Source organism: Anolis carolinensis, chromosome 1 (assembly GCF_035594765.1).
Source record: "Anolis carolinensis isolate JA03-04 chromosome 1, rAnoCar3.1.pri, whole genome shotgun sequence".
NCBI classification, from domain to species: Eukaryota; Metazoa; Chordata; class Lepidosauria; order Squamata; family Dactyloidae; genus Anolis; species Anolis carolinensis.
Window position 1 is genome coordinate 179,318,179 of NC_085841.1, and position 12,086 is coordinate 179,330,264.

At 39.1% G+C, this 12,086-nt stretch overlaps 2 protein-coding genes and 1 long non-coding RNA gene across 6 annotated transcripts in view; 1 reads left to right on the forward strand and 2 right to left on the reverse strand.

Moving 5' to 3' along the window:
- fn1 (fibronectin 1) overlaps positions 1–4,898 on the forward strand; it is a 103,741-nt gene extending 98,843 nt beyond the window's left edge. For all 4 annotated transcript variants that reach the window (XM_008113554.2, XM_008113566.2, XM_008113572.2 and 1 more), the window contains 4 exons: positions 236–361; positions 1,646–1,752; positions 2,313–2,420; positions 4,118–4,898. In XM_008113554.2, the coding sequence (XP_008111761.2) occupies positions 236–361; positions 1,646–1,752; positions 2,313–2,420; positions 4,118–4,192 (416 nt within the window). In that variant the 3' untranslated portion in view covers positions 4,193–4,898. The remainder of the gene's footprint in view (positions 1–235; positions 362–1,645; positions 1,753–2,312; positions 2,421–4,117) is intronic.
- On the reverse strand, positions 1,062–2,313 carry LOC134293422 (uncharacterized). Its single transcript, XR_010000395.1, has 2 exons — positions 1,875–2,313; positions 1,062–1,780 (listed from the first exon to the last, which is right to left on the reverse strand). It is a non-coding gene; the product is annotated as an uncharacterized LOC134293422 (long non-coding RNA).
- A 5,758-nt stretch (positions 4,899–10,656) lies between the features above and the next one.
- The window catches only part of atic (5-aminoimidazole-4-carboxamide ribonucleotide formyltransferase/IMP cyclohydrolase), a 53,252-nt gene continuing 51,822 nt past the window's right edge, over positions 10,657–12,086 (reverse strand). The window contains exons 15-16 of the mRNA XM_003215135.4: positions 11,506–11,661; positions 10,657–10,967 (exon numbers count right to left, since the gene is read on the reverse strand). Of these exons, the coding sequence (XP_003215183.1) occupies positions 10,848–10,967; positions 11,506–11,661 (276 nt within the window). The 3' untranslated portion in view covers positions 10,657–10,847. The remainder of the gene's footprint in view (positions 10,968–11,505; positions 11,662–12,086) is intronic.

Genomic DNA, 12,086 nt, shown 5'->3' on the forward strand with positions numbered 1-12,086 from the left:
CACATAACCCAGTCTAGCTGTCCCTTGACTACAATGCTTTCTGAAGAGGAGATTTTGTTACAGGTGAAGTGTTGGGCTTGTATAATAATCCCATCTATAAAATGACAGACTTTCCTCACTGACCCAAGCCCCAGTAACCAGCAGTTGTCAGATAGTATTTAAGAGCTGATGTCTTTTTATTGGAAGGTGATTCATTCTTCTTTTTATTGATCTGTCATTCCTCTGTTTTATCCAGAATGGTGTCACGACAATGGTGTGAACTACAAAATTGGTGAGAAATGGGATAGACATGGAGAAAATGGAGAGATGATGAGTTGCACTTGCCTTGGAAATGGGAAAGGAGAATTCAAGTGTGAACCTCGTACGTATGGGCAACCTGTGACTTTTGATGAAGGGTGTTTCATCAATCAGTATTATCTGTTTCTTTGTGTGTGGGTGTGTGCTTTCTATAAAAACTGCCTGAAGTAGAAATCCAGTGATTTATTTCTCCAAATTCAAAATGGATAAATGAAAATGCCTTAGTATGAAAAGCTATATTTTTTCCTACCTCAGGACGATTTATCAGATCAAGAATAGCAGGTTATAATCAGGACAGTCTGGATAGGCATGCACATTCTTTGTCCTCTACTTTGAAAGGGCAGAAGATCTAGATCAGGCATGGGCAAACTTTTTTGCCTTGGGGCTGCATTGTGGGTCCAGACAGAAGGGTCAGGCCGGAAAGGAGTGGGGCCATTCATATGCTGGGTGAGGTGGGCCTGCAAGGGGTAGGGCCCAAGAGAGCCCTGCCCAGGAGGGGGGCAGGACAGGGTTTGTGTTGTGCTCAGATTGTTCTCACAGCATAAGGATGAGGCTGCTTGCCCCTTCCTTATGCTGAGAGGAAAGTAGGACATGCGATAACTGCCCTGATCCTCCTCCCCCGATCCTCGGGCTGTCCTCTTGACATTATGCCAGGAGGAAGGTGAGACAGGAGGCAGCTGAGAGTGCTCCGGAGAGCTCTCAGCCACCACATGCCTCTCTTGAGCTATCCTCCCAGCATAAGGATGGGGCCGCTCGCACTGTCCTTATGCTGGGAGGAGGGTGAGACGCGTGGTGGCTGAGAGCGCTCTAGAGAGTTCTCAGCTGCTGCGGGCCTCCGTATCCTTATGCCAAAAAGACAAGTTAAATGAGGAGGGCCTGAGGTAAGCGCCCTGGGGGCCGCATCCAGCCCCTGGGCCTTAGTTTGCCCATGCCTGATCTAGATGATCCACCCCATTTACATTCTTCCTTGCTGCACTTCTGTCCTTATCATACAGAAAAACACCTCATGGTGTTGAAGCTTATGTTGGAAGCCAGGATCATCCAGATGTTGTTGAACTTCCACTGTCTGTGACTCTTGGCCAACATCTTGATAGTGACAGGTTCTTCATCTTTTGCGGGTTTTCTTTTCATGTTCTCCCTACTTCTCCCATGTTCTCCCTACAGGCTAGCAGCTTAGAGGAGACATCAACAACATCTTGACCACAGTAGAGACAACTAGATCAGCTTAGGAACTTTCAGGAGTTGTTAGGCAGTGTTCTGAGGAATACTGAGACTATATTACCCCTACTGTGATGAAGTATACATCAGTTAACAGGCATTGCATGTTTTCTTCTTTTTTTCCTTGAAGATGAAGCAACTTGCTACGATGAGGGCAAGATGTACCATGTTGGAGAACAGTGGCAGAAGGAATACCTCGGGGCCATATGCTCCTGTACATGCTACGGAGGACAGCAGGTGGGCATTTTCATATTTGTGCAGTGACCTGCAAATGGAAAGTTGAATTAAATGTATATAATTCCATTTTTGAAGATGTAATTTTTATGCAAGTTTATGATGATCATTTTTAACATTCTTACCATGAAAGCATTTTCAACTGTATAAGTTAAAGATCCAAGACATCTTTGGTCATTTAGGTTGCAATCCTGCAAACAGCTTGCTTAAATCTGGGAATATTTAAAAAAATAAACACAGGTAAAGCAGCTTGCAAAGTGATACCAAGGGAATCAGCATTTTTTTTCAACCACCTTATTATGACAACACAATGCCCTTAAAGCATTGTGTTTGCCCTACAACTCCCAAAAATCCCAGCCAGTTTACCAACTGTTAGGATTTCTGGAAGTTGAAGGCCCAAACATCTGGAAGCCCACAGGTTGAGAACCATTGCCTTAGAGGATACTATTTCAAAATTCTGCTTCTAGTGCCATTGCCAAACCATTGAAAATTACTTCTAACCTCTTCTTTTTAATAGCTGCATTATTGACAGGTAATGTGTGGGATTTTTGTTACCTAAACAGGGATGGCGTTGTGACAACTGCCGTAGACCTGGTGCTGGGAGCTCACCCGAAAGTTCTCCTGGCCACACCTCTTCTTTGTACACACAGAGACATCAAACCACAAACACCGTAAGTATAAGATCCTCATCCACTTGAAGACACACATACCCTATTTATTAAAATTTAATGCTCACTCTTTTTGGCTAAATGACCTTGCCAAAATTAGGGTGTACATTAGATTCACATAATATGGTAATCTCAGTGCTGAGCCAGAAAAAAAGGGGAAGCTGCTTCAGGAGAACCTAGAACTTCTCTTTGATGGATGCCATCTCTAATTCAATTGTCATAGTTCTATGCTGTGCAATCCTGGGATTTGTAGTTTAGTGAGGCATCAGCATTCTTTGGCAGAGGCTCAAAAACCCTGCAAAACCCCAGTCCCATAGCATTGATTCAGGGCAGGTAAAGTGGATTCATTCTACAGCATAGATGCTCCCCAAGGTTTTCCTTTGCATTGCTGGAAGCTTTGCTGCTCTAAAACTTTTGCTTTTACAGAAGGAATTCTAAGCAGGCAGCAACTGTAATGCACACCTTTTTTGGCCAAATAACAAAGAGTGCACTTTTTGCCACTGCGCATTACGTTTGGCAGCATATGCTTTTTTTGGTTGAGTACATTTAGTAATGTTCAGTATTGTTATCAAGAATAAACCTCTTACAAAGTTCCAATAAAAATCAAATAATTTCCACTTTACTGTACTAACCTCAATATGTTTCCTTCCAAAACTTAAATGAGGTTCCCAGTGTTCATCTAAGAGATAAGATATGATCTATGGTAGCTTAGCTTCATAGTGCTGCTCATTCACTGAATGGTCTTTCACCAAAGCCAACAACTGTCTGCCAATTTTCTGTTATACAAAGCCGTTCTAAACCAAGCTACCATAGCTTCCAACAGTTATTTCTGGCCAGTCTAGCTTTGTGAGTAAGCACTGATACCTTCAGACATTAATCTGTCACAGACCTGTACTCCAATAAAATTCCAGTTGGGGAAGAACAAAATAAATCCTGTTTAGACAAAGTATTCCTATTCAGTTTGGTAGCATAAAACTGTTATAGGGATGTGTCCCAGGCACATAAAATGTGCCAAAATGATGATGAGAGATTTTAAAACATTTTCATTCCCTTAATACTAGAATATGGCACTCCAATATGATGCAGGATTCTTAAACTGAATTTTAAACAAAATGATGTGGTATTGAATTCAGTTCTCTGTCTGGGATGGCTGTGTTAGATTTACAACTACCTGTGTGTTCAAATGGACACCCAGTCCTGGCTTTGGCCATGATGTGGGGAGTAGTGGATACATACAAAATCATCCCTCTTTCTGCAAGTTATTACAAAACAAAAACAATCCCAAATATATTTCCTTTCCAATCTCACATCAGATTGATTGTGGTTGGCGATCAGTTTTTCTAAGCTTTGCTAAGAATTTCATGGAATGTTCTTCTTTTTAATACAGTTATTTTTTGGTAGTGGGCTGAGTAATAAATTGCTATAATACTGAAATGTGTAAATGCATTTACAGTTCTACATTGACTTACTCCTTTTAAAAACTGTCAATACACTCTGGAGGTCAGGATTTTATGTGGTGGTGAAGCTTCCACTTATGAATCTTTTGAATGGGAAAACACCCAATAAGAATGTCTTAATGTCTTTAAAATGCCATATTGTCAAATTATGGACAGAAGAAAATTGCCATGTGGCTGAGCAAGGTATTTGCTACTTTGTGGAACTGAGAGTCCTCATTGTCATTTTCCATTTTCTTTCCCCAGAATGTCCATTGTCCAATTGAGTGCTTTTACCCTTTGCATCTACAATCAAATACACAAAACCGACGAGGAGATTAATGCCCATAAATAGTTAAAACCAGCCAAGAAATGTCTACTTGCCAAAACCATCCACTCTAGAATGCTGCTCAGAGAAAAGGAAAAAGAAAGAGTAGATCTGTCCTAGGGTGATGGCCAGACTCCCCTTCTCAGCTTTTGCGCAGCTCACAGCTTCTCCAAGGGAGGTCACTCTTGGAGCGTCTCAAGACTTCCTTTTCACAACAGATAGCTGTATGTTGTCTGTCTTTTTGATTTAAGTGTTTCAATACCATTCAGTATTTTCCCCAAGACAACTCTTTACTAACTCATAAATTGCTCAGCAATCAGTTATAGACAGAAAATCCCCAGTATGGGGTTGAGGGGAGTGGTTTCTCCCTTACCAATGAGCCCCAGATTCAGTGTTCACCAGTTGAGCAGCTATCCACTGAAACTGCATAAACCCCATCACTGTGATATTTAAAATATGCACAGTTTTAATCTTTCTAGTTTCCCCTCCTAGCGGTATGTTTGTATCTCGTACTGTTATTTATCAGTGTTGATCTTTCTTAACCCCTTCCCCTCCTGCCTCAGTGTTTTTCTACAGAAAAAAATATCTTAAAAGACATTTAATACACCGTTGACAGAGGAATTTGGTATAATTATGATCAGTGATTATTTTTTATACTGTAAGTGCCAAAGCTTTACTACTGTGGGAGACAACTCTTTTAATAAAAAGATTTACAAACCAGATGGGTGTTGAAATCTTTGCCTTTTTTCCTTGGTGCATGCAGGCCAATACTGAAATCTGTGTCCAATCTCAAGGCAGTAGGGTGCTATATATTATTACATGTGCCATTGCTAAGTGACCTTTTCCAATATTTATTAGGGCTGTCCAAAGTTTTGTTCATGCTTCATTGGTCATATCTGTTTCGTAAAATTGTACATACAACTGGATATTAAGAAACGCGGGCGGTGCCCACACAAAAAACATAAGATTCAAAACACTGACCTATGATTTTCGGAAGATATATGCAAGTTTCATAAATGGCTCCAGGTCTCCGTCGAAGGCACCGCTTCTCCCCCAAAAGGGTTGGGTTTGGTTCCCCCAAAGGGCCCTGAGGAGGATGGTGAGGCTGGAGTGAAGGAAAAAGCCCCACTCTTTCCCCAAAAGGGGAGACAGGACCAGGAAGGGAGGGAGCTATGCCTGGCTGGATGCCCAGACAAAGAAGAAGCCTCTCCCACACATGGCCCAGAGAGAGAGAGGCAGAGACCACACTCACATTGAGGCTTTAACACAGGAAGCGAGCAGAATTCTGGGAAATGTAATTTAGGGCAGGACCTCTTGGATTTTCTGCCACAGGGATCCTCGCCTTCCCAAACTACATTTCCCAGAATTCTCCTAACACCTCCTCCTCCTCCCTGAAAGTTTTGGTGGGGAAAAACCTGTGTTCATTCTCTAAAGGGATTTTGAGATAAAAAGGGGATTGTTGGGAGTTGAATCAACCCTGTGAGGTAGGAAAAGTTGAGAGGAAGTAACTCCAAAGTTTACATAGTAGGTTTCCTATTATTATTATTATTATTATTATTATTATTATTATTATTATTATTATTATTATTATTATTATTATTATTCTGACACAAAAACACAGTATGGCACAGCAAACGAGATGTATATGCTGGATTTCATATCACAAAATCACAAGTCAAACAATTCCCAAGTGTCTAGGACTGTGATGTATTTTCGGATGATGCGCGCAGATCCCAGTAGGATGGCCTTTTGCAGTTGGCAGGTCGTAATTTTGTCAATGTCTATTGTTTCCAAATGCTGACTGAGATCTTTTGGCACGGCACCCAATGTGCTGATCATCACTGGGACCACCTGTACTGGTTTCTGCCAGGGTCTTTGAATTTCAATCTTGAGGTCCTGATAGCGGCTGAGTTTTTCCTGTTGTTTTTCGTCAATGCGACTGTCACCTGGGATGGCAACATCAATGATCCAAACCCTTTTCTTTTCCACAACTGTGATGTCTGGTGTGTTGTATTCCAGAACTTTATCAGTCTGGATTCGGAAGTCCCACAGTATCTTTGCATGCTCATTTTCCAATACTTTTGCAGGTTTGTGATCCCATCAGTTCTTTACTGCAGGGAGGTGGTACTTGAGGCATAAGTTCCAATGAATCATTTGGGTCACATAGTTTTGCCTGTTTGTAGTCTGTCTGTGCGATTTTCTTACAGCAGCTGAGGATATGATCAATGGTTTAATAATAATAATAATATTCAAAGGCCAGATGGGGTGCTTTATTTTACCCTTATAATCCTATTAGTAGTTACTATTTTGAAAGTCCATAAGTGTAACTTGCTAAATTATTCATTGATAACAAATTAAAATTCCTATTATACTTGTGCTATTGGAAAATACAGGGAAAATGCTATTTGGTTCCCCTAAGTAGCCACAGATATTGCCTCTTAGAAATTAAGAAAAAGATATTAGAAAGTAATTATTTCCACTATTGGCATACTGTGGCCTCCTCCATTTTTTAGATTGAGTCTGCACACATATATCAGGTAATGAGTAACAGTGAAATAAACTATCCCATTAAGAATTACAGCCATGCCTGTTAACAAACAAAAAGGCTATACTGTTCCAGCTTGTTACTCCCAAAAGCATAGCAGTATTGGCTTACTTTCTAGCTGTTTTAAATCTTTATCCTACCTTCAAGAAATTAGAGTGGTTATATATCACTTTGTCCATATAATCCTCCCAACAACTCCATTGTGGTAACTCAACTATAATTAACTGGCTGTAGGCGGTCCAGTGAGCTTTGTGGCTGTATGGGAACTCTGAACCAAATTACTTCAATCCTCAGTCGATGGTCCCCAAAGCCTAACACAACTCACATGGACTTGTTGCATAGGACAAATGATAAAGCATGAGAAATCTCTCTCTTGGGGTTGTAGAAGGTAAATAGGTGCTCAGAACATAGGAGGAGCATCATGGTTCTGTCCCGAAGTTTTGGAGTCTTAACTTTCATCAGCCAAAGGTCAGAGATTGTGGAAATCAGAGCATGAAGTAGAACAATCTTTCAGTAATAATATACTAGAAGTATTGGCAAAGTTGTGTTAAGAGATCTCTCTTCTCGATCTGGATGGTGTCTGTTCTCTATTTATGGTCCACTGCAGATCATGAGAGATTGTGGTGAAAGGAGTTTGGATTCTTATTTAGGACAGGAGAAGTACTGATGTACTCTTGATACTATCTGCCTATTGATTTGAATTTTGTTTTAAAGGATTCTTGAGAACATTTGAAAATTCAGGTTATGTTCTCCATCAGCTTCGGTCAAAATATTAAGCATAAATCCAGTGGCTTTTTAAAAAAAAAATTCCTCTTTTCCAGAGTAAATATTGAAACAGGCTTTTAAAAAATGCCTGGAAATTAATTTGCTTCTATTTGATAGATATAATACTCATAATATTGCATATATCTTTGCAGAAAAGAGGCACCAAGATTGTGTTGTAGTTCTTTATCCAGGTAACTCTGTCAGCTGATGAGGACACCTTTGATTTAAAAGTTCACCAATAAATGGGTTTATTTTAAAATTACTGAATCTGATGGGTGCATTGATTCTAGTTAATAAGTCTACTTCTCCAGTTAATATTTAGAATCTCCCAAGACAAACAGGCCATAGTTGAACCAGAGAAATAACCAGAAAATGATTTGCTGACTGCCGTTAACAGTGAGAGTCTTAACATCTCATGACCTTATTACTTTCGGGCAACACTCCCAATGGTGCTGACAGAAATAATTAAAACAAACACATACAAATGTGAAATTATCTTGTGGAAGACACTTAGGAACACATACAGTAGTCATAATTGACTTTATATACTTTAAATGAGTAAACATGTCTAGCTGCATAAAGAAACAAAAATATATTAGAACAGGAGGTATGAAATGTGCAGCTATTTTGTTGTTTGTTGAACTGCAACTCTGCAGCCCTAGGCAGGAGAACCTAAGGTGAGGAATGCTGCGAGTTGGAGTCCATCAGCATCTGAAGGATGTTCCCACTACCGGATTAGAAGATAATTTAGTGATTTTTTAAAGGAATATTTTTATGCTTATGCATATTTCTTCACTGGAGTTTATTAGGACGAGTATTTATGAAAGTCAAGGCTACTGAGAACCTCCTTCACCTCTTCCATCCTAACAACAAATCAAATGCCGAGATCAAAGACAAGGCTGTAGTTTCCACTTCACTATCTGCATGTTAATATCATCCTATGGATTCAAAGTCATACTCTGAATTCATAGAGTATGGAAAGTCTGACTCAGAGAGCACATAATGGTTGCTCACCAAATGAAGGTGTGGGACTTCTTGGCCTAGTACTCTTCCAACATTTTTATGACTTCTATTCTTCTATTTGACTTGAATGTTGTCACAGCCAAGATACATTTGTTCTCAAGAACCTGCTCAACATTGTCACCTTTGATTTATGTGAACTCAGAGAACATAGCTATGACTTAAAAGAGTAATACATATCTGAACATGCACAATGTACAGCAATGTAGGAGAGGGTATTCTTTTGATTACCTTCATGCTTAGAGTCCAGAGTTTCGTGTAGTGGTGTGAAGTGCCATGACGTTACATGCAATAGGGGCTAAGTGAGAAGCTATGTAATGCATGACCACCCCCTCTTGTGACTGTTGATCTTTGCAGCCATGGGCAAACTACGGTACAAAGTGGGAGTAGGATTGGCGGACACAACCAAGGCAGAGAACAATGCACAGTGGCTAGACTTTGACAATAACACTTGTTCTTAAAGAGTTTGAATCCTGCATGCCAGCAACTATGAAGGTTTTCAGTACAGATAGGGGAAGGCTGTCATTTCCCAGGATAATATGCGAGTTGGGTATTCTGTATCTACAATTCCAAAAACTCAAATATTAAAAAATCTCTACATGAGTGGCTGAGATAGTAACACCAATGCTTTCTAATAGGTCGATGTACACAATATTGGTATAATGTATAATATAATTTAAATATTGTTCAAAATTACCTTCAGGCTATGTATATGAGGTGAGTATGAATGCTGTGTTTAGACTTGGGTTCTATCCCCAAAATTATATAAGTATATGCAAATATGAGCATTCCAAAATCTGAAAAAAAAAATCCAAATACTTCTGGTTCTAAGCATTTTGGATGAGGGATGCTCAACCTGGATTCAGCAAGTCAACAGCAAGTCTAATTAAAAAGAAAAAAGAAAAAAAAAGAAAAAAAGAAAACAAGCCTCTGATAGGATAGTTTAACAAAGTTCATGGTAATGCATAGTTCAATTAGCAAAACCAATGGCTTACTTTCTGGACAACATGAACACTCTCAGTTTTGAGCTGATTTCTTCACTTCTAGTCATTGTGAAATGACACTACTGTATTCTCTCATATGTTTTGTGCTCAGAACAAATATCTGTTAACATCAGGATGTCTAATTGTTCTGTTTCAGAACTGAATAACTGCAACAAACAAAAGCCCAAGTCTTGCTTCAAAAAATGTGATTTTTTTTAAAAGACCATCACCCAAAGTTTAGCATGCATGCTGCAAAATTCCTTTCCCATGCCAACTGTAATTATCTCCTCTTACTACATATCTTGCTGTCATTATGACAGAATGTATTCCCATCACTTTAAACCACATCTTTTCAGTTGTTTTGAATTCAATGATTTTCAGCCAGGCACAAACCATGCCCTCCCAAGACAACAGGTTGAAGCACCAGTGTTCATCTTGTAGCTTATTGTTTTGATTACATGTGTTGTTGAAAGCCGAAATCCAAATCTTTTCAAAAATGTAGAATGGAAAGCAGCTTTCAGTCTCTAAACCTTGATTACGCCATATTATCACATAATAATGTGTATGCACAAGTCAGAGTGTATTAGAAATGACAGTCATACAGAGGTTAGTTTCTAGAATTTTTAAGGTAGCAGGAATAAGCAAAAAGCTCCTCAAACTATATCAACAATTAAGACATGTACATGAATGCAATAAAGTGCAAAAATAAAAAAATAAAAATGCATCCCCTGCCAAAGTAAGGCACCCTTTAACCACTGACATATTGAACTGATTGAAGCTTCTCTGTGCTCACTTCCATACTAGCAAAAGAATATAAAAAGATTTCCATCATCTGGCTGCCTTTAATGTTCCTAGTTACTATACAAGCAACAGCCACACCCTGCTTTTTCCCTGAATAACATCTAATCAACTTATTTAAAGTAATCCAACACTGCAGAAGTCTTCACATTCGTCTACTAACATGGGTGTCAACTGGAGCATATTGATAAGATGAACACTTCTTGGAATTTGGCATGCAACTAATATAAAAGTACTCAGGCTTTCTATTCCCAATCCAATGCCTAATGATCATGTTTTTTTTTTTTTTACTAAGCAACTGATTGTGTATTCTAAATGCAAATAAAATCAGTTTGTGTCTTGAATGCAGAAAGAATTGGACTTCAGATGATGATATGTGCATTTATTTTTAAACACTGCATTTAGTGGTTAACGATTTTGTTTTAGTACTGTCAAAGCAAGGATTTGAAACAGTAATCCACATATGGATTTATTTCCCAAAAAGCAAGAAAGGAAACTTTTGCTGCCCTAGAAAAACGAACAAAGAACCGAAGAATGTCTGCAGTGGTCTCAGGAATATCAGTGGTGAAACAGACGGAGGTTGGTATGAATAAGACTAATCCCCAGCTCATCACAGGCATCAATCACAACTTGGTCTGCAGTTGAACCAGAAGGAGCAACAATGAACTGGACTCCACTCTATGAAAAAAAAAACAAGCAGGGAGAAAAAAAAGATAATCACTGATCCATTTTGCCAGCTGTTCAGCTACCAAAGACATTTTTTGGACCAAACCCCCAAAGAGTGGCCACACCAGGTAGGGGATTATGAAAGCTAATCTTCCAAGCTTCATAGCATCTTGTAATTCTGACAATAAGCCACTTCTGCAACAGAAATGCAGATAAGATGGGATGTTATGGATCATGAATCTGCACCTGTAGGGCAATATATTATTTTTGGAAGCTCTACTCTAAGCTATGAACTGTGATCATACCTTGAGTTGGTAGATTTGATTTCTTTTTCACGTCAATTGGTAGCTGAATTCGTTTTAGCCATCTGCCCACAAGCATCCCTGGGGTATGTATACACTGCTTGCAAACCTAATCTCCACAATCCAAATTTCAGGGTGCTAAAAATGTATGAACTCCCACCTAGAGCAAGAGTAGCTGACTGACCAACAGATGCCCTTCAGGTCCTTTCCAGAATGAGGAAGAAAACACTCAACTTTGACTGCCTTACCCGTTTTGCTCTATCCACATTATCCCTAAAGGGAAAGAAAGCATCAGAGCTGAGCGAGACTCCATTCAGTTTCCCAATCCATGCCTTTTTTTCTGTCTCAGTTAGCAGAGCTGGGACTTCCTCAAATAGTGCCTTCCATTTGACAAGATCTTCACCCTGCAAAAGTTATATTTTTGAAAACATGTTTTGTTGATACAATCTAATACAATCTAATTCTCTGAGGAACAAAAGACACTACACTTTTATATCAGCGTTGGCTTAAGTTTTATAACACCAGTCTCATTTTACTGATTTTTTAAAACAAAAGTGAATAAATTCTGAGTCATCAGATGCCTTCATTTTTTAAAAAACATGCCGCAAGTTGCTCATCACTTTCTACTGTAAGTTCCTTAATCAAATTTCAGATTTATATGCTTTGTTTGGTACAACAGCGAGCAAACATCATCTCAACTATTTTAATTCTGCATCTAGGGATAAATAATAACGGCAGTCACCTCTCTATTAAAATAAAACATTTTGTTCAATTCACGGCTTCTCCATTCAAACATAGCATTTAGCCTAAGGCAGTGGTTCTCAACCTG